Source organism: Cyclopterus lumpus, chromosome 11 (assembly GCF_009769545.1).
Source record: "Cyclopterus lumpus isolate fCycLum1 chromosome 11, fCycLum1.pri, whole genome shotgun sequence".
NCBI classification, from domain to species: domain Eukaryota; kingdom Metazoa; phylum Chordata; class Actinopteri; order Perciformes; family Cyclopteridae; genus Cyclopterus; species Cyclopterus lumpus.
In genome coordinates, this window is record NC_046976.1 from 15,016,288 (window position 1) to 15,034,989 (window position 18,702).

The 18,702-nt window shown below is 43.7% G+C and overlaps 2 protein-coding genes across 2 annotated transcripts; both read left to right on the plus strand.

Annotated features, from left to right (window-relative positions):
- The first annotated feature begins 4,785 nt into the window (after positions 1-4,785).
- On the plus strand, positions 4,786-11,146 carry LOC117739185 (sodium-dependent neutral amino acid transporter B(0)AT1-like). Its single transcript, XM_034545482.1, has 12 exons — positions 4,786-4,981; positions 6,273-6,413; positions 6,493-6,630; positions 6,734-6,915; positions 7,896-8,006; positions 8,084-8,196; positions 8,338-8,466; positions 9,767-9,923; positions 10,029-10,233; positions 10,354-10,513; positions 10,702-10,864; positions 10,991-11,146. The coding sequence occupies exons 1-12, from the start codon at positions 4,786-4,788 to the stop codon at positions 11,144-11,146; spliced, it is 1,851 nt and encodes a 616-aa protein (XP_034401373.1).
- A 2,561-nt stretch (positions 11,147-13,707) lies between these two features.
- Positions 13,708-17,051, plus strand: LOC117738948 (sodium-dependent neutral amino acid transporter B(0)AT1-like). Its single transcript, XM_034545145.1, has 12 exons — positions 13,708-13,903; positions 14,214-14,354; positions 14,434-14,571; positions 14,675-14,856; positions 14,944-15,054; positions 15,137-15,249; positions 15,344-15,472; positions 15,623-15,779; positions 15,868-16,072; positions 16,161-16,320; positions 16,556-16,718; positions 16,911-17,051. Exons 1-12 carry the CDS (start codon positions 13,708-13,710, stop codon positions 17,049-17,051), a joined length of 1,836 nt encoding a protein of 611 aa, XP_034401036.1.
- The last annotated feature ends 1,651 nt before the right edge of the window (positions 17,052-18,702 follow it).

The window sequence follows — 18,702 nt, forward strand, 5'->3', positions numbered from 1 at the left end:
CTGGTACCGCTGCACCTCCCGCACCAGCTCTGGCTCTTTCCCCACTATAGCGAGGTGACGTTCCACATCCCTAGAGCTAGTCTATGCTGCCGGTGATCGGCTTGCCCGGCCCGCTGCCCATTCTATATAGTACCCGACCCCAATGCTTGGTGAGTCCACAGGGTCTGCTCCATGATGTTTCTTCCTGAAGAATAAAATAATAAAGTCGTAAAATCACAATTTGTTTTTGAGCCGAGCTGCTTCCCTGTTTTTTCTCTTATTACCAAACACAAATTACAGATTCTTTGCTGTAGGAATATATATTCATCACATATACAGTATGAGAGTGCAAGCAATATCATCGAAACTCTGTTTCCAACAATGTAAAACTATTCTTTTATATAAGTTTACAAAATTGTAAATAATCTCCAATAGAGGAGCTAATTAGTGTTATAACCTTTGACAAACATTAGGCATTTAAAAAAAAATAATAATTCATGGCATCAGTCCTTTTTAGAATACTTGTGTGTAATGCGTATATTGTGGACGACTATAAGCCAGCAGTGGAGGGTCTTCATTACAAGGGCTATTGTTTCGATAAGTTTCTTTTTATGTTTGAGTATATTACTGCACTCACGCTGTCAGTATAATATGTTACTAATCCTCTCAACAGTTCAGAATTAAGAACAAAAGGTGTGGTTAATTAAAATAAATCATGTGGAATGAGGTTTCTGGCAACAATTTTTTTATAAAACCATGAAATCTCTAGTTTAATTTTTTGTCTTTACTAAGCTCCCACTTTGAAGAAGCAAGATTTGCATTGCGGCCTAGTGGTGGAATCACAACTTCTGTAGTCTTTCATGTGATTTTTCCCATTTTTTCCCATAGACTTACATTGGGAAAGATGCTTCAAATCAATTTACGATCACTTCGAAACCCTGATTTAATACATTAGGTCCTAAGAGTTGTAGAATGCACTAATAGTCAAATCCAGAGTTATTTTCCTACCTCAGTTCAACAGAATGAGAACATGGCTGGACCAGGGGCTTGGAGGCAGGGTTAAAGAAAGTGCTTGTAGGTTTGTTCTATGGGCCCATGGTTGCAGAAGATTTCCAGAAGATCTGGGTAATTCTTATCTGAATAATCTGCAGTCTTTTTGCTTTATGCGCCAACGAGCAACTTTCATAGGCAGGAATTTTCCAATGCTGTATCCAATTATCTTTCTACATCCCTGGTCTTAACACTGTCAATGATTATGAATACACTTCTTTGAAATAAAACACTTTAGTAACAAATTAAGAAAGCAATGGCAACCTTTCCCTCTTTTTTTAAGACAAATTAGGTGAATGATTAAGCATAACAATTACTACTTTTACATTTTGGAAACCATCCATCCATCCATCCATTATCACCCGCTTATCCGGGGTCGGGTCGCGGTGGCAGCAGGTTCAGCAGGCAGACCCAGGCCTCCCTCTCACCCGCAACACTTTCCAGCTCATTCTGGGGGATCCCGAGGCGTTCCAAGGCCAGCCGGGAGATATAATCCCTCCAGCGTGTCCTTGGTCTTCCCCGGGGCCTCCTACCAGTTGGAGGTGCCCGGCCACCCTACGGAGGAATCTCATTTCGGCCGCTTGTATCCGAGATCTCGTTCTTTCGGTCACAACGCAGAGTTCGTGACCATAGGTGAGGGTTGGAACGTAGACCGACCAGTAAATGGAGAGCTTTGCCTTCCGGCTCAGCTCCCTCTTCACCAAGACGCACCGGTACAGCGCCTGTTTTACTGCTGCAGCCGCACCGATCCGCCTGTCGATCTTACCCTCACTCGTGAACAAGACCCCGAGATACTTGAACTGAGCACCATGGCCTCAGATTTGGAGGTGCTAACTCTCATCCCTGCCGCTTCGCACTCGGCTGCAAAACGCCCCAGTGAATGCTGGAGGTCACGGTCCGAGGAGGCAAACAGGACCACATCATCCGCAAACAGCAGAGAGGCGATCCCGAGACTCCCGAACCGGATCCTCTCCGCCCCCTGGCTGCGCCTAGATATCCTGTCCATGAAGGTCACGAACAGGACCGGTGATAAAGGGCAGCCCTGGCGGAGGCCAACACCCACCGGGAACGTGTCTGACTTACTACCGAGGAGACGAACACAGCTCCTACTGCAGGCGTACGGAGACCGGATGGCCCGTGCCAACGGGTCCGGCACCCCATACTCCCACAGCACCCCCCACAAAAAACCCAGAGGGATCCGGTCGAAAGCCTTCTCCAGGTCTACAAAGCACATGTAAACTGGTTGGGCAAACTCCCAGGACCCCTCCAGTAATCTTGCGAGTCTTGAATCTGAGGTTCGACAAGCGGTCGGAGCCTCCTCTCCAGCACCCTGGCATTAAGCTTTTCCCGGGAGGCTGAGCAGTGTGATACCACGATAGTTCAAGCACACTCTCCGGTCCCCCTTCTTGAAGATGGGAACCACCACCCCGGTCTGCCAGTCCATGGGCACTGTTCCCGACCCCCATGCGACACTGAAAAGGCGTGTCAACCAAGACAGCCCAACAATGTCCAGCGCTTTCAGCATCTCAGGGCGGATCTAATCCACCCCTGGCGCCTTGCCACCAAGGAGCTTTTTGACTACCTTAGCGACCTCTGCCAGGGATATGGGTGAATCCACCCCAAAGTCTTCCGGCGCTGCCCCCTCTCCGGGGGACATGTTGGCCGGGTTTAGGAGTTCCTCAAAGTGCTCTTTCCACCGCCCGACGATGTCCCCAGTCCGGGTCAGCAGTTCCCCCCCCCCTGCTGAGAACAGCCTGGGGTAGACCCTGCTTTCCCTTCCTGAGCCGTCGGATGGTTTGCCAGAACTTCCTTGAGGCCAACCGAAAGTCCTTCTCCATGGCCTCCCCGAACTCCTCCCATGCCCGAGTTTTAGCCTCCGCGACCATCGCCGCTGCAGCCCTTTTGGCCCGCCGGTACCCGTCAGCTGCTTCAGGAGACCCCTGGGCCAGCCAGGCCCGAAAGGCCTCCTTCTTCAGTTTGACGGCTTCCCTCACCTCCGGTGTCCACCACCGGGTTCTCGGGTTGCCGCCACGACAGGCACTGATGACCTTCCGGCCACAGCCCCGAGCAGCCGCGTCCACAATAGAGGCTTTGAACAAGGTCCACTCGGATTCCATGTCCCCAGCCTCCCTCGGGATTTGTGAGAAGTTCTTCCGGAGGTGGGAGTTGAAGACCTCCCGGACAGGATCCTCTGCCAGACGTTCCCAGTTCACCCTCACTACACGTTTGGGCTTGCCAGGTCTTTCTAGCCGAGTCCCCCGCCATCTGATCCAACTCACCACCAGGTGGTGATCAGTTCACAGCTCTGCTCCTCTCTTCACCCGAGTGTCCAAGACATACGGCCGCAGATCAGATGATACGATTACAAAGTCGATCATTGATCTCAGGCCTAAGGTGTTCTGGTACCAGGTACACTTATGAGCCACCTTATGTTCGAACATGGTGTTCGTTATGGACAAACTGTGGCTAGCACAGAAGTCCAACAACAAAACACCATTCGGGTTCAGATCGGGCAAGCCGTTCCTCCCAATCACGCCCCGCCAGGTTTCTCTGTCATTGCCCACGTGAGCGTTGAAGTCTCCAAGGAGAACTATGGAGTCGGCAGGTGGCGCCCTTTCCAGGACCCCTGCCACCGGCGCATAAGCACAAACAACAGTCAGAGCCTTACTCCCCGCAACCCGTAGGCGCAGGGAGGCGACCCTCTCGTTCCCCGGGGAAAACTCCAACACAGCGGCGCTCAGCCGGGGGCTCGTGAGTATCCCCACTCCCGCCCGGCGCCTCTCACCCTGAGCAACTCCAGAAAAGGACAAAGTCCAACCCTTCTCCAGGAGCTTGGTTCCAGAGCCCATGCTGTGCGTGGAGGTGAGCCCAACTATATCTAGCTGGTACCGCTCCACCTCCTGCACCAGCTCCGGCTCTTTCCCCGCTAGTGAGGTGACGTTCCACGTCCCTAGAGCTAGTCTATGCCGCCAGCGATCGGCCCCGCCGCCCGGTCTACATAGCACCCGACCCCGATAATTCTCCCTGCGGGTGGTGGGTCCACAGGGTGACTGCTGCTCCATGATGTTTTTTCGGGCTGAGCCCGACCGGGCCCCATGGGCGAAAGCCCGGCCACCAGACGCTCGTCAACGAGCTTCCCTCCTGGGTCTGGCTCCGGGAGGGTGCCCCGGTTTCCCTTGTCCGGGCAAGGTAGCTTCAGTCTGTGGGCTCCTTATCATCAGGGTACATTTTGGAAACCAATTCTGCATTTGGCTGAATGACTGAGTTTGCACTTGGCTTATATATGGCCAGCAACGGATAAAAGGTAAAGATCATAAACTTCTTACAGGATTGCTTAGTGCTCCTTATGGATCATACAGACAATTAGGTTTGTTTGAGTTGAACTGCGCCACGAAGTGAAAGCAGATGAGAGCAGGCAACATCATCAGGGGGCGTTGCCAAAAAACTGACAGTTTTCAGCCGCCTTCAAAGAATAAGGGTGGAGATTAGGATTTGACCCTTCTTTGCTTCAGCACAGGGTATCGTTCTGAGACTGGTACTTCCTAATCCAGGATTGGATCGCCGCTATAATTTCATAATGTATTATTAAACTGGTAGTGTAAAAACAGTGCAGAGAGTGTGCTTTGGCTTATCTGTTATTTGCACCAGATAAAGTAAAAGATCATAAACGTCGTTCAGAGTTGCAGGGTGACACTTAAGTGCTCACTTGGACTTCCACGAACGACAGTGTAACTTCTCAGCTTCAGTAGGGTGACCATGAGACTGGTATTTCCTAACCCGGGACTGGATAATAGGATCCCTACTCATGAGGATCTGGACAGGATGGAGAAGGAGACAGGGGACAGGCCCAAGTGGGACAACAAAGCCCAGTACATGCTCACCTGTGTGGGCTTCTGCATTGGGCTCGGTAACGTGTGGCGATTCCCTTACTTGTGTCAGACTCATGGAGGAGGTAAGACAAAGTTGTCACATGAGTGTTTGACAAATTAGTGTGGTTGAGGTACCTAGGAGTGAATTTTAGTTATCTTTTGGGAATTCATGTCACGGCGTATTTCTATATAATCTCAAATATCTAAACTAAGAACTTAACTATTTGTTTTTCAATAACATCACCATTCAGTAAGACCTATAAGTGAAGGGAAGTTAAATACATCACTCATTCAAGGCTACACCAGAGTGTCATTAAATCACCATTGAGTTACATTAATGATTCTTAAGAGTAAGATCCCTTTATAGCTAACCTTTACCCTGACATGTGAGCTACAGACAGAGCTGTATATTGGTTGCGGTTGAAACTGAACTAATTAATTCACTGTGCTTATGTCTGTGTTGTGTGTTTAGTGGGTCATTGTGATTGAGCCACAGGAAGTGGGACAGGTTTTCAAAGGCATGCATACTGCTGGAAGAGATAGATTGTTGTGTTTCTGTGAATTGTTAACAAAAGGCTTCATGCCAATACGGTTAAAACCACTGTCCATAGTCCATGTCATGAGTCACAGTAATGTGACAATATGCTGATTGTTAAATAATAATGACACATTTTAGTCTGCAGTGTTTTTGAAATTGTATTTAACAAATCACTAAATTGTATTAAAAATCTGTGTTTATAAACTTTGCCTTTGACAAAAGTCAATAGGATTTGTCCTCTGGGAACCATGAATGTGAGCAAAAACTAGTTTGGCAATCCATCCTGTAGTTTAGATATTTTAGTGTGAAATGTGAGTCAAGTTAACATCAACCACACTCTTCTCCCCTTAAGTGGTGTTGTTGCCTTCCCCTGAAGACCAAAGCTTATTTTGAAAAGACGCTATGTGTGCCCTTACACCTCCAAAAACCAACGCAAGAAGGGAACCTAGACGGTCGTAGTTTGAAGCTTAGGGTCATTGACCAACCGTCGATATTTGATAAATTCGGATTGAGAATGTCTTGGAACGACGGATCAATTAATTTTAACGGTAGAATTACCACAAAGAAAAGAGGCAACCTGTTAAAGAGACAGTGCAACATATTAGATCACTGCACCTGTAACATTAATAACCCTAACACTCACTGTTGTGACCCCGTTGCCTATCAAAAAAAGGCCACGACGGTTGCTGTTAGCTTGGATCAGATACGTGCAATTAACGCTGCAATGTCCAGTTTCCTGTTCCTTAAGTGAGATTTGTACATTTTCCAAATAAAAAACCTTCATTAGAATTCTAACGTTTTCAACCTCCCAACCACTTATAACATACATTTTTCAGGTGCGTTTTTGATTCCCTACCTGATTCTGCTGGTGCTGGAAGGAATGCCTCTCCTGCTGTTGGAGTTTGCTATCGGCCAGCGTCTCAGGAAAGGCAGTGTGGGAGTGTGGAGAGCCATCAACCCTTATCTGACTGGTGTTGGTTAGTAAAATAGTCACTGTCACAAATCTTCCAAAGCAGAGGCAATATAATAACATCAGTTAATGATTTCATTGATCAGGTATAGCATCCATGCTGGTTTCCTTATTGATTGGACTTTACTACAACACCATAGTAGCCTGGATCCTGTGGTATCTCTTCAATTCCTTTCAAGACCCACTGCCTTGGACCCAGTGTCCTCTCAATGACAATGGCACAGGTATTTTAATACACACACAGAAATGCTCATGAAGCACTCAAACTCTACTGGTACGCCGATGTAGACGTGTACACTTACAGATGATTATTTCTTTACCCTTCAGGATTTGTTCCAGAGTGTCAAGGGAGCTCCACTGTGGATTACTATTTTTACCGAGTGACTTTGAATAGTTCGGCCTCTATAGCCGACTCTGGAGGAATCCACTGGCCCATAGTACTCTGCCTGCTTGCAGCCTGGACAGTCATTGCAGTCTGCTGCATACGGGGCATTGGCACTTCAGGCAAGGTTTGTTTGAACCTAGTTCAACTGACAGTAAATTGACCATTAGCTAAGCCCTGCCAACTGGAATTACTGTTGCTCTACCTTTCTGTTCTCACAAAGTACATACAGTTTATAGTGGTAACAGATTTAGGCTAGTCATTGTCAAAACAATAGGTCCTATTTCAGACAGTGGTTGACAAGCAGGGCTCTCAATATAAATACGCCAGATTATTTGTCAATACGCAGCTTGTTAGCTGGACATGCGAATGCTTCAGCTTATGTTAGTTAGAGCAGATGGATATACTGTTGAATCCATTCCTCAAACTGATCTTGTATGTTTGGTTTTTGAGAGGGTAAAAAGAAAAACACCTTCAAAACTCTTTGGATACAGAGTATTGTATGGAAGCCCATTTCCAACACTGTAAGAAAAAAATTAGGATCCTGTAAATCATAATAATGAGATACTATCTCATTATAATGAGATACTATCTCATTATTTCGACTTACTATCTCATTATAATGAGATACTATCTCATTATTTCGACTTAGTGTCTGACTGAATGTGGGGCGGAGCAGAGAAGGGACGCATGGTGAAGAAACAGTGAAGCAGGTGAAGTAAAGATACGGTTTGAGTTAACACTACTCTTGTCACTGTAACAGCACTATAACCTCTGCAGGTAAAAGCCAATGAGAGGAGGCTAACGGCCGCTCAACTCCATGCAGAATAGCGATATGTTACGCTATTTTCACCGCAGTGTCTTGGGAGGTTTTACTCGTGACAAGAGTAGTGTTAACTCAAACCGTATCTTTACTTCACCTGCTTCACTGTTTCTTCACCATGCGTCCCTTCTCTGCTCTGTTACGCCCTGCATTCAGTCGGACACTAAGTCGAAATAATGAGATAGTATCTCATAATAATGAGATAGTAAGAAAATATAAAAAAACATTTTTTTTAAAACGATGTCCATTATCTATAATTCAATGTTTTGTTTTCATGACCTCAGGCAGTGTACGTCACGGCCATTCTGCCGTACATAGTGCTGGCCATCTTCCTGATCCGTGGACTGACTCTTAAAGGCTCCCTGAGTGGATTAAAGTTCCTCTTCACACCAGACGTATGTTTCAAATCTTGATAGAAAAGTTATATCTCATTGCTCAAAGCCACATCACAATGTATACCTTGCTCCTGCAGGTGAATGAGTTGATTAAACCAACAACTTGGCTGGATGCAGGTGCCCAGGTCTTCTATTCCTTTGGTTTGGGTTGGGGAGGCCTCATCTCCTTCTCAAGCTACAACCCTGTTCAGTAAGAGACATTGAAAGGTCCTATGGTTGTTAATTTGAAGTTCAAGTCTCACTTTGCTTACTTTTATTGAAAAGAGGTAATAGCCATTCTCAGACCCAAAGTCAACGTTTGTCTGTTTTTTTGCTTATTTCTTTTTCCAAGCAACAACTGCGTACAAGATGCTGTGATCTTGTCAGTCATAACTGGCCTGACCTCAATCTATGCTGCAACAGTGACCTACTCCATCATTGGCTTTAGAGCTACAGAGCAATATGACAACTGTATCAGCGAGTGAGTATTCGCATGATGTGGATTTCAACATGTTTGGGACTTGAACAAATTAAGTGGGCCTTCTTTTTTTCCGTTACAAGAAATTTCCAAACATCAAAATGCTGTTGGTCCATCTGTAAATCATACTCTTCACTCACATACCCATAAGAGTTACGACTTTGTTTGTTAGTCTGTCTGTTTGTCAGATGGATTATTATGGATTTTCATTAAACTTGGTGGAGGTGTGTAGAATTGTTCAGTTAAGATTAGTGCCGTGGTGGAAGTGCCTAACAAGTTGCCCAACTGCAACAATAACCCGTTATACAAACAGGTTGAATCCATCATTATCGCCAGCTGCTCCAAATAGGCAATCCCCAGCTCACTCGCCCGGGAGAGTTAGCAGTCACAATGTTGCAGCCATTGTTCTGGACACAAGTAGCCACTTTGCCAATAAGTCTCCCCAGCTAGCGTCATTCAGTTTAGCTACGAGGTTGTAAAATGTGTGTCTGCCTGGCATATATCTGTCAAGCTTTCTGCAGTCCAGACTCGTTCTGGGCCTCAGTCATGCGTTATTAGGAATCCCACTGCTTTTCTTGGTGAGACCCACCCTGTGTAGCTGGTTGAGGCAGAGACAATATGATAGGTTAGGCTTGAGTAGTTAGGGTCAGGATAGCCCATTGGCCAGGGCATATGACCCTAACAAATCCCGTCACCAGTACCACTGGATGGATGACTGGCCAATCCTAGCGCTTCAATGCTGCACAAGATGGGTCTCGGCATGATAACTCGATTCAGCTATTAGTGCATTTTATCAGTATTAGGACCTTATGATTTTAATAAGGGCTATTCATGTGCTAGTAATGGGAAGTTTATTCACCAAAAAAATGTATTGCTGAGTTACACACGTCACTTTTCCAATGTAAGTCTGTCGGGGGAAAAAACGTTATAAAATTGTAATTCCATTATTTGCCCACTAAGTACAATTTGCCTTAATTCTGACGCTCGGTGGTAACAACTCCATCAGAGCAGGTGCAATTAGCTAGCCAGTGGGACATAAATGGAAGGGCTCTAGCTAAACTTCGACATGCATTTCTGGATAAAGGAAGGTCTCCAGATGTCCCCCACCTTTTACATCGCAGTAGTAGTGAGTCACTCACTTTTTAGTGATGATTACAGTAACCAGTTAGCTAACTCTTTCAATGCATGGATGGGCATGTGAGTTTTGTATTCACATAGACTTGAACAATCTGAATTCATTCCTTCAGGTACATTTAAGTAAAGTAGTGTTAAATTACTAATCTGTTACATATTTTCTCCCTAGTAACATCCTGACACTATTAAATGCATTTGACCTTCCTGAAGACAACATCACTACAAGCAACTACGAGGCAGCTCTTATTCATCTCAACAACTCCTATCCAGATACTGTTCTTGGATTGGACATCAACACCTGTGACATACAGACACTTCTCAGTGAGGTGGCTATATTGATGAATATCTATCAGATTACCAAGTTATTCAACTTATTTATCTTATTAAGTTATTTCTGTTATATGCTTTGTTTCTAACTTGTGTTTATGCAGGGAGTGAAAGGAACAGGTCTGGCCTTCATTGTGTTCACAGAAGCAATCACCAAGATGCCCGGCTCTCCTTTCTGGTCTGTTCTCTTCTTCGTCATGCTTCTCTGCTTGGGACTCTCAACTCTGTTTGGCAACATTGAGGGAGTGGTGATGCCATTGAAAGATCTGAATGTATTCCCTAAAAAATGGCCACATGAATTACTCACTGGTAATTTTGTTTTAATAATCAACTCAATCAATTGTTTATCCCCTAATTAAACATCTTTGGTGTTGGTCTCTGGCTTATGTTTTAACACAATTGCCTTGTTTTTGTGTGCGTGTGTTTCAGGAGTAACATGCGCTGTCGCCTTCATCATCTGTCTCCTGTTTGCGCTGCATTCAGGGCTTTATTGGGTAACTCTCTTTGACAATTTCGCTGGATCAGTTCCACTTCTGACCATTGGATTGTTTGAGATGATAGCTGTTGTGTACATCTACGGTATAGATAGGTTAGTACTTATTCAGACTATTCTAGCAAATATGTTTTTGTTATCATTCTCCTTGATATGTGCTGCAAATAACCATACAGCATGAGCAGCATAAGGTTGGGCCTGTGTGATCGTCCAGTGTAACATGGATCACGTCATGACACATTTCAAAAATTGTCAAAGCTGATCAAAACCTTCTTGTGTTGCAGGTTCAATGAGGACTTGGAGTTCATGGTCGGACATAAGCCCGGCATCTTCTGGCAGGTTACATGGAGGTTCATTAGTCCTCTCATCGTTCTGGTTATTTTAGTTTTCTACATGGTGACACAAGTCCAAGAAGAGCTCACCTACTTAGTCTGGGATCCAAACTCTGTAAGCACACACACTTTGTGTTGCAACATATCATAAACAACTAGTCAGTCTATAACCATACGTCAGCAATTGTTGGACAGCCACTCTATACCAAATGCACTAATCATACTGTTTTCTGGTCTACAGGAGGAATTCCCGTCTCTGGCATCAGTACCGTACCCCTCATGGATCAACGTGATCATTTTTCTTCTGGCGGGCGTCCCCAGTCTTGCAGTGCCTGTGTATGCATTATGTTGGCTGTTTTTTATTTGCTGCAAAAAAACAGTGGCAAAAAAGTCCTAAACTGTTTAAAAAGCATACGTTTCAGAATACAACAAAATGCATGAATCTTAAAGTACAATACTGATGTAATATTGATGCATTCAGGTAAAGTATTCATAGTTCTGATCATATGTTGTGTGTTTTGTGCAAATGTAATGCTGCCGTATCATTATACTCAAATGTACTCATAGCCTGCTAATATGATATCTTGTTGTATTGGACCTCTTCAAATTTTAAGACAAGGCAGCTGACTGTTCCATCAAGGTTTTACACCCGTGGCCCTGAGAGCTCAATGCTCTATAAATTAATGCCACGGCAATCGCTTTTTGTATCAATGTTTAAACAAGCAGAAGATGTAGGGCAACACATTTGCCAAGAGAGGGAGACATCACACAGCAATGTTTATATGACTGTAACAGTTTAGATGTTAACTGACTGCTATTACTAGAATAATAAATACCTTATTCAAGCACTCAGTTGTACTTCATTCAATCATAGTAATTTTTTATTGTAGATTGATATTAATTTGTAAAGATATTATAAGCCGCAATGGAATGACGTCTGTAGCGTGTAGTTTGAATACATGATGTATGAAATACCACAATACCTAACAATAAGTAACTTGATAACTAATACTAATTACAGACGTTTTATTGATGTATGTTCCAGGCGAACTGAACTTTGCCTCTTGCTCAATGAATGCACTTGATGCAACAGCCTAATATTACCCTCCAATGATTCACAAATGTATACCTCTCAGTTGTCAAGGTACAAGGGAAGAAGGAAATAGGTTAGGGAACAAGTGAATGGGTTAACAATTGTATATTGAAGAAGGACTATATATACTAACCTGAAACCATTGTTTAAAATTACTGAGTACCTATTTAATAATTACTGGGTATAGCTACAATGTTACTGGGCATTGGGAAAAATAATTATATATGACATAATTTAAAAAAATACTCTTTAGGGAGTTTATCAATATTGAGGACTCATCTGTGTAGTTAAATGTCATAAACATTTCCATTTTTAAAAATAAAACATCAGCCTCATGATCTGACTAAAGTCTGGAACGTTTCAACAACATGTCTTCATCAGAATCTACTGTCTTCATCACCAGAGTCTGGTAAAGATGCTGATTGTTAAACTCTTTTCAGGACAAAATGTGTATATTTACTCTTGAACTATATCATCACACAAAAGACAGCTGGGTTTCTTCGTTTTAGCCGTACTTCATTTCTCAACAAATGATCCTGTACAGTTTTATATATTTTCCGTTCCTACGTCAGACTATCCCCCGCGAAGCACGTACATATTCAAACTTCTTATCAAAGCCCCCCTTTTCTTGTTGGTCTCTGGGTCCAGATGATCGATTCACCTCATCCTCTGTGGGACTCATTAGGGCAGGCCGAGGTTGCGGTTGGCAGCGGCTGTGTTTTACTTCTGCCTCAACTGTCGTCTGATCCTGAATCAGGATGTGGGCAGGTGTCCATAATAGGCCTTTGGGTTCCCTGGTGGACACTGTGAGCTACAATTCTATTCCCGGGCCCTCTATATGTCATCAACCTGGGTCCTAGCTGGAAACCCACGCTGCAACGCGGATAACGTGCAAAATCCTCACAAAGGGCCCACCAGGGATCGGGGATCTAATCCTGGCACCTCATGCTGTGAGGTGACATTGCAAGCCACTACACCACCGTGCAGACCAATAGACAACATGAATAGACAACATGAATGCACAAAATTAAACTAATGAAGCTCTAAAACTAGCATTCAACACAAATACCCAATTCAAGGTTGGGCCTCAAGATTAGATAATGAAGCAGGACCCACCTTGAGGCCCTCATCAGTTCAGGTGTTGTGTTTTAGTGCTGGACCCCAAACAAAGCAGCAAATACATTTGAACAACCAGTTGAAATGCAACTTTATTGGGTGCATCTAGAGTTCTGGGCCCCTGGGACAGTTTCCCACGTTGCCCAGTTCGTAATCCAGCCTTGGTTAAATAAATCCTGTGATGTGGTTGAAGGCAGGTGCACAGGTGTTCTTCCCCTTGGATGTCTCATCGCTTTCTCCAGGTGAAAATCTATTAAGTAAGCAACTGCAGGCTGTGCAGTTAGAGGCAATTTGGGAAACTCTCTGTTTAACAGTTCTCACATACCCTTTGTAATATTATTGGACCAACAACTGTGAGCAGGAGTCTGTTCTTAAAGTCATCAGCAATGCCTGTACCTCAGTCTGCAATGGCTATCTGCTTCATTATCAGCCTCAGGGCCACACTACAATATGACCATGGAAGAGAATCAACGGGTGGAGTGCTCCCTTTAACAGGATCTTCTTGTTGTGAAGAGACAGTGTTACCTACCTCGTAACTAAACAGTGGCAGTATTTGTATAATGTATTTTTAAACTGGTTGACTAACTGGTAGTGTAAAATCAGAAGTACAGAGTGTGCTTTGGCTTATCATTGAATTGCATCAGATAAAGTAAAAGATCATAAACGTCTTTCAGAATTGCAGGGTGACAGTAAGCTCACTTTGACTTCCACGAACGCCAGTGTAACGTCCCAGCTTCAGGAGGGTGACCATGAGACTGGTATTCCCTAACCCGGGACTGGATAATAGGATCCTTTCTCATGAGGATCTGGACAGGATGGAGAAGGAGGAAGGGGACAGGCCCAAGTGGGACAACAAAACCCAGTACATGCTCACCTGTGTGGGCTTCTGCATTGGGATCGGCAATGTGTGGCGATTCCCTTACTTGTGTCAGACTCATGGAGGAGGTAAACTCAGATAAAAAAAATGAAGGGTAATCTTATGTTTATGGACAGTCAATTCTTGAATGATTATCCATTATAGTGTGGTTGAAGACTAATGAATAGCCTGCAGCTTTTGGGTATTTTTATACCTTTCAATTTGATTTTCTCTTGAAGGAGTTATTTTACTGCAGAAGTACTATTGTACTCAGTTCAGCAATCTGTGATAGAAAAGCATTATATTATTGATGGTGAACAAGATATATTACTGGAATAAATGCAACATTATCTATAGATTTGTACTTGTACTTCTGATCATACCTACGACATTTTTCAGGTGCATTTTTGATTCCCTACCTGATTCTGCTGGTGCTGGAAGGAATGCCTCTCCTGCTATTGGAGTTTGCCATCGGCCAGCGTCTCAGGAAAGGCAGCGTGGGAGTGTGGAGAGCCATCAACCCTTATCTGACTGGTGTTGGTTAGTAAAATAGGCTCTGTCACAAATCTTCCAAAGCAGAGGCAATATAATAACATCAGATAATGATTTCGTTGATCAGGTATAGCATCCATGCTGGTTTCCTTATTGGTTGGACTTTACTACAACACCTTAATAGCCTGGATCCTGTGGTATCTCTTCAATTCCTTTCAAGACCCACTGCCTTGGACCCAGTGTCCTCTCAATGACAATGGCACAGGTATTTTAATACACACACAGAGATGCTCATGAAGCACTCAAACTCTACTGGTATGCAGATGTAGACTTGTACACTTACAGATGACTGTTTCTTGCCCCTTCAGGATTTGTTCCAGAGTGTCAAAGGAGCTCCACTGTGGATTACTATTTTTACCGAGTGACTTTGAATAGTTCGACCTCTATAGCCGACTCTGGAGGAATCCACTGGCCCATAGTACTCTGCCTGCTAGCAGCCTGGACAGTCATGTGTGTCTGCTACATACGGGGGATCGGAACTTCAGGCAAGGTTTGCCAAAGCTTCACAAAAACAATAGGCTTGCTTGAATCACCATTGTTCAAATAATGTAATCATGTTTCTTTCTCATGACCTCAGGCGGTGTACGTCACGGCCATCCTACCGTACATAGTGCTGGCCATCTTCCTGATCCGTGGACTGACTCTTAAAGGCTCCCTGAGTGGAATAAAGTTCCTCTTCACACCAGACGTATGCTTCAAATCGTTATCGTAAATAAAGCCAATGATATAACGAACAGAGCCACGTCACAATGTACCCCTCAATCTTGCAGGTCAATGAGTTGATCAACCCAAAGACTTGGTTGGATGCAGGTGCCCAGGTCTTTTATGCCTTTAGCTTAGCTTGGGGAGGCCTCATCTCCTTCTCAAGCTACAACCCTGTTCAGTAAGAGACATTTATAGAAGCCCGGTCACTAGATAGTAGCCATTCTCAAACAAGCTTTGTCTTAAATCTTTTGCTTTTTCCCCTGTTTTCCAAGCAACAACTGCGTTCAAGATGCTGTGATCCTGACAGCAATAACTGGCTTCACCTCCATCTATGCTGCCACAGTCACCTACACCATCATTGGCTTCAGAGCCACAGAGAAATATGACACCTGTATCAGTGAGTGAGTAGCCAGTACTACTGAAGCTTTATGAGCTACATTTATTGCATTTGTTTTTCATGGAATACGGTAACCCTAGGAAGGTATAACTTTTAAGTGACTTAAACTTGAAACATCTGAATTCCACTAATCTATGACATGTTTTCTCTCTAGTAACATCCTGACATTATTAAATGCCTTTGACCTTCCTGAAGACAACATCACTACAAGCAACTACGAGACAGCCCTTAATCATCTCAACAGCTCCTATCCTGATACTGTTCTTGGATTGGATATCAAAACCTGTGACATGCAGACACTTCTCAGTGAGGTGGCTATATTGATGAATATCTATCAGATTACCAAGTTATTCAACTTATTTCTCTTATTTGCTTTGTTTCTAACTTGTGTTTATGCAGGGAGTGGAAGGAACAGGTCTGGCCTTCATTGTTTTCACAGAAGCAATCACCAAGATGCCCGGCTCTCCTTTCTGGTCTGTTCTCTTCTTCGTCATGCTTCTCTGCTTGGGAATCTCAACTCTGTTTGGCAACATTGAGGGAGTGGTGGTGCCACTGAAAGATCTGAACTTGTTACCTAAAAAATGGCCCCAAGAAGCAGTGACTGGTATTCTCTTTCATTGTACAATCAATCTACATACTGGCTTTGCAACCTTGGATTTATTGATTGTCTGATTACTGTGCGTGTGTTTCAGGAGTAACGTGTGCTGTCGCCTTCATCATCTGTCTCCTGTTTGCGCAGCATTCAGGGCTTTATTGGGTAACTCTCTTTGACAATTTCGCTGGATCAGTTCCACTTCTGACCATTGGATTGTTTGAGATGATAGCTGTTGTGTACATCTATGGTATAGACAGGTTAGTGCTTACTCAGACTATTATACCAACACATTGTTGATCTGGGTTTGTGTTGTCTTTCTTCTTGATATTTGCTGCAAAATAACCATACAGCATTAGTAGCATCGTGCTGTGTGTGTTATTGAGCAAATCTTTATGAAGATGGCTAACCTATTTAAACCCTGTGTAACAAGGATGTCTTCAACTTCACATTTCAAAACCTTTCAAAGCTAATCAAAACCTTCTTGTGTTGCAGGTTCAATGAGGACTTGGAGTATATGGTCGGACATAAGCCCGGCATCTTCTGGCAGGTTACATGGAGGTTCATTAGTCCTCTCATCGTTCTGGTTATTTTAGTTTTCTACATGGTGACACAAACCCAAGAAGAGCTCACCTACTTAGTCTGGGATCCAAACTCTGTAAGCACACAAGCTACAAGTAGAATCTGTGTTTTACATTTATATTTGGGTGTATCAGTTCTGACCTCAGCAACAGCATCGACCCTTTTGTTGACTCTTTATTTAATAAAGCCTCATTGCAAACATGTTCATGGTAAGTGTTGAGAGTAAAGCATATAGTGGTAACAAATTATACTGTTTTGCGGTTTACAGGAGCAGTTCCCATCTCTGGCATTAGTTCCGTACCCTTCATGGATCAATGCGGTTGTCTTTCTTTTGGCAGGCGTCCCCAGTCTGGCAGTGCCTGTGTATGCATTATGTAGGCTGGTCTTTGTTAGCTGCAAGAAGAAATAAAATACATTGAAAGAATTTGCCATGTCTCATAAATGTATCTTGTGGTTCAACTAGAACACGTTTACATATTTTACACAATGAACAATGTTTTTAATTATAGACATGAGGTGACATGAAAAGACGCATTAGACTGTATTTGTCTGCACTCGCGCTTTGTTGTCAGTTTTGTGTGTCTGGGCCTCTGCATGTTTAGACAAAAGATGTGAAGCAGCAAACTAGCCGCAAGAGGGCGACCTCCTATAACAAAATATAACATGCTGATAAGTGAAATTTAGAGGTGCCGCTTGGAGGATTTTGTAAAGAGACGGGCTGTTTTCCCATGCTTTCATTTTTAGGCCAAGCTAATCACCGGCTAGCTGTAGCTCTAGCCCAGTTGTCTCTGGAGGGAATCCTCTTTCCTCCTCCATGCAACAGATGGAAAGCTGCTGTGCATCATCTTTTCCAGAGCAACCTCATGAAAAGATGGTGCACATCCATTCAGGTGAGGAAGCAGCTGGTGAGAAAAAGACCCTGCTCTTCTAAGCTTTGGTGAAAGAATGCACCATCAGAAGTGTCCTGGTGAAGAACTTCGACAAACTGCAGCACCACAAAAAAAAACATGCTTTTGAGAACGAGATGGTATAGCATATCCACGTGTTGCTGCAAAAGGAGGTAAAGAAATAATAAGTCTTCAGAGCCCCAATTGCCTCGAGGACCCAAAGAACAAAATTGAATTGAGCCACAAACTTGCCAACCACTTACAATGATGCTGTGTGAGGCTCCGCCCATCACCTGGCTATCTAGAGAGGGCCTGAACAGGGATATTAGGAGGGTGTTGGTGGCCTACAGCCTTGAAGCCAAAGAGATCATGAAGCACCTCAAGTGTACATACTGTGATCTGAAACACAGCAACTTTAGAACTCAACAAAAATAAATCAAGGTAATATCTTGAGTTTGTATGCCCTGTGTCTGCATGGTTTTCTCCGGGTGCTCCGGTGTTCTCCCCAAGTCCAAATATTGCAGGTCAGCTCAATTGCCAACATTAAATTGCCCGTAGGTGTGAATGTGGGCGTGAATGTGGATGTGTCAGCCCGGTGATTGATGGGCGACCTCTCCAGGATGCTCCCTGCTTTTATGGATATCCTTAAAATAACCTTTTATGTGGCTTTTAGAGATTACCATTCAATGTACACCACTTTTTAAATGCCGACAGTAGTCTTTCTTTGGTTAATAATTGCATTAGAAAGGAACATTGAAACATCAATAAGGTGCATACGCTCCTGCCAGTTACGTGGCATGAAAATCTTTACGATACAAAAACAAACAGAAAAATCCCTCCCTCTACTCTGTAACATGTTTATAACTACTGAAATGATTCAGAGAATGTGCATTACATGTTTTGTGTTAAGACTGATATGATCCCTATGCAATAAAATAACAGAGACAATAACAATGGCAAACTCGTATTTTTGTCGTTGTGACGGAACCTCATGTGATGTATTAACCATTATAAAGAAGGTGCCACCTTTTTCCGCAAGACTCCATTTAACTTTAACACCCCCCTCTAAAGAGTAGAAACAGCCCAACATTTTTTTAATGAACTTTTCAGAAACTGAGATGACAGCAGCACTGAAAAAAAGTGCAGAGTAAGGTTAACACCAGTAGTGGCAGA

What these genes read in the sequence shown, in the direction of transcription:
- LOC117739185 (XM_034545482.1), top strand. Translation starts at nt 4,786, where the DNA reads ATGAGACTGGTATTTCCTAACCCGGGACTGGATAATAGGATCCCTACT. An exon ending in TCTCAATGACAATGGCACAG is followed by an intron (nt 6,631 to 6,733) that starts GTATTTTAATAC and finishes TTTACCCTTCAG; the next exon opens with GATTTGTTCCAGAGTGTCAA. An exon ending in TAGTCTGGGATCCAAACTCT is followed by an intron (nt 10,865 to 10,990) that starts GTAAGCACACAC and finishes TCTGGTCTACAG; the next exon opens with GAGGAATTCCCGTCTCTGGC.
- LOC117738948 (XM_034545145.1), top strand. Translation starts at nt 13,708, where the DNA reads ATGAGACTGGTATTCCCTAACCCGGGACTGGATAATAGGATCCTTTCT. An exon ending in TCTCAATGACAATGGCACAG is followed by an intron (nt 14,572 to 14,674) that starts GTATTTTAATAC and finishes TTGCCCCTTCAG; the next exon opens with GATTTGTTCCAGAGTGTCAA. An exon ending in GGATCGGAACTTCAGGCAAG is followed by an intron (nt 14,857 to 14,943) that starts GTTTGCCAAAGC and finishes TCATGACCTCAG; the next exon opens with GCGGTGTACGTCACGGCCAT.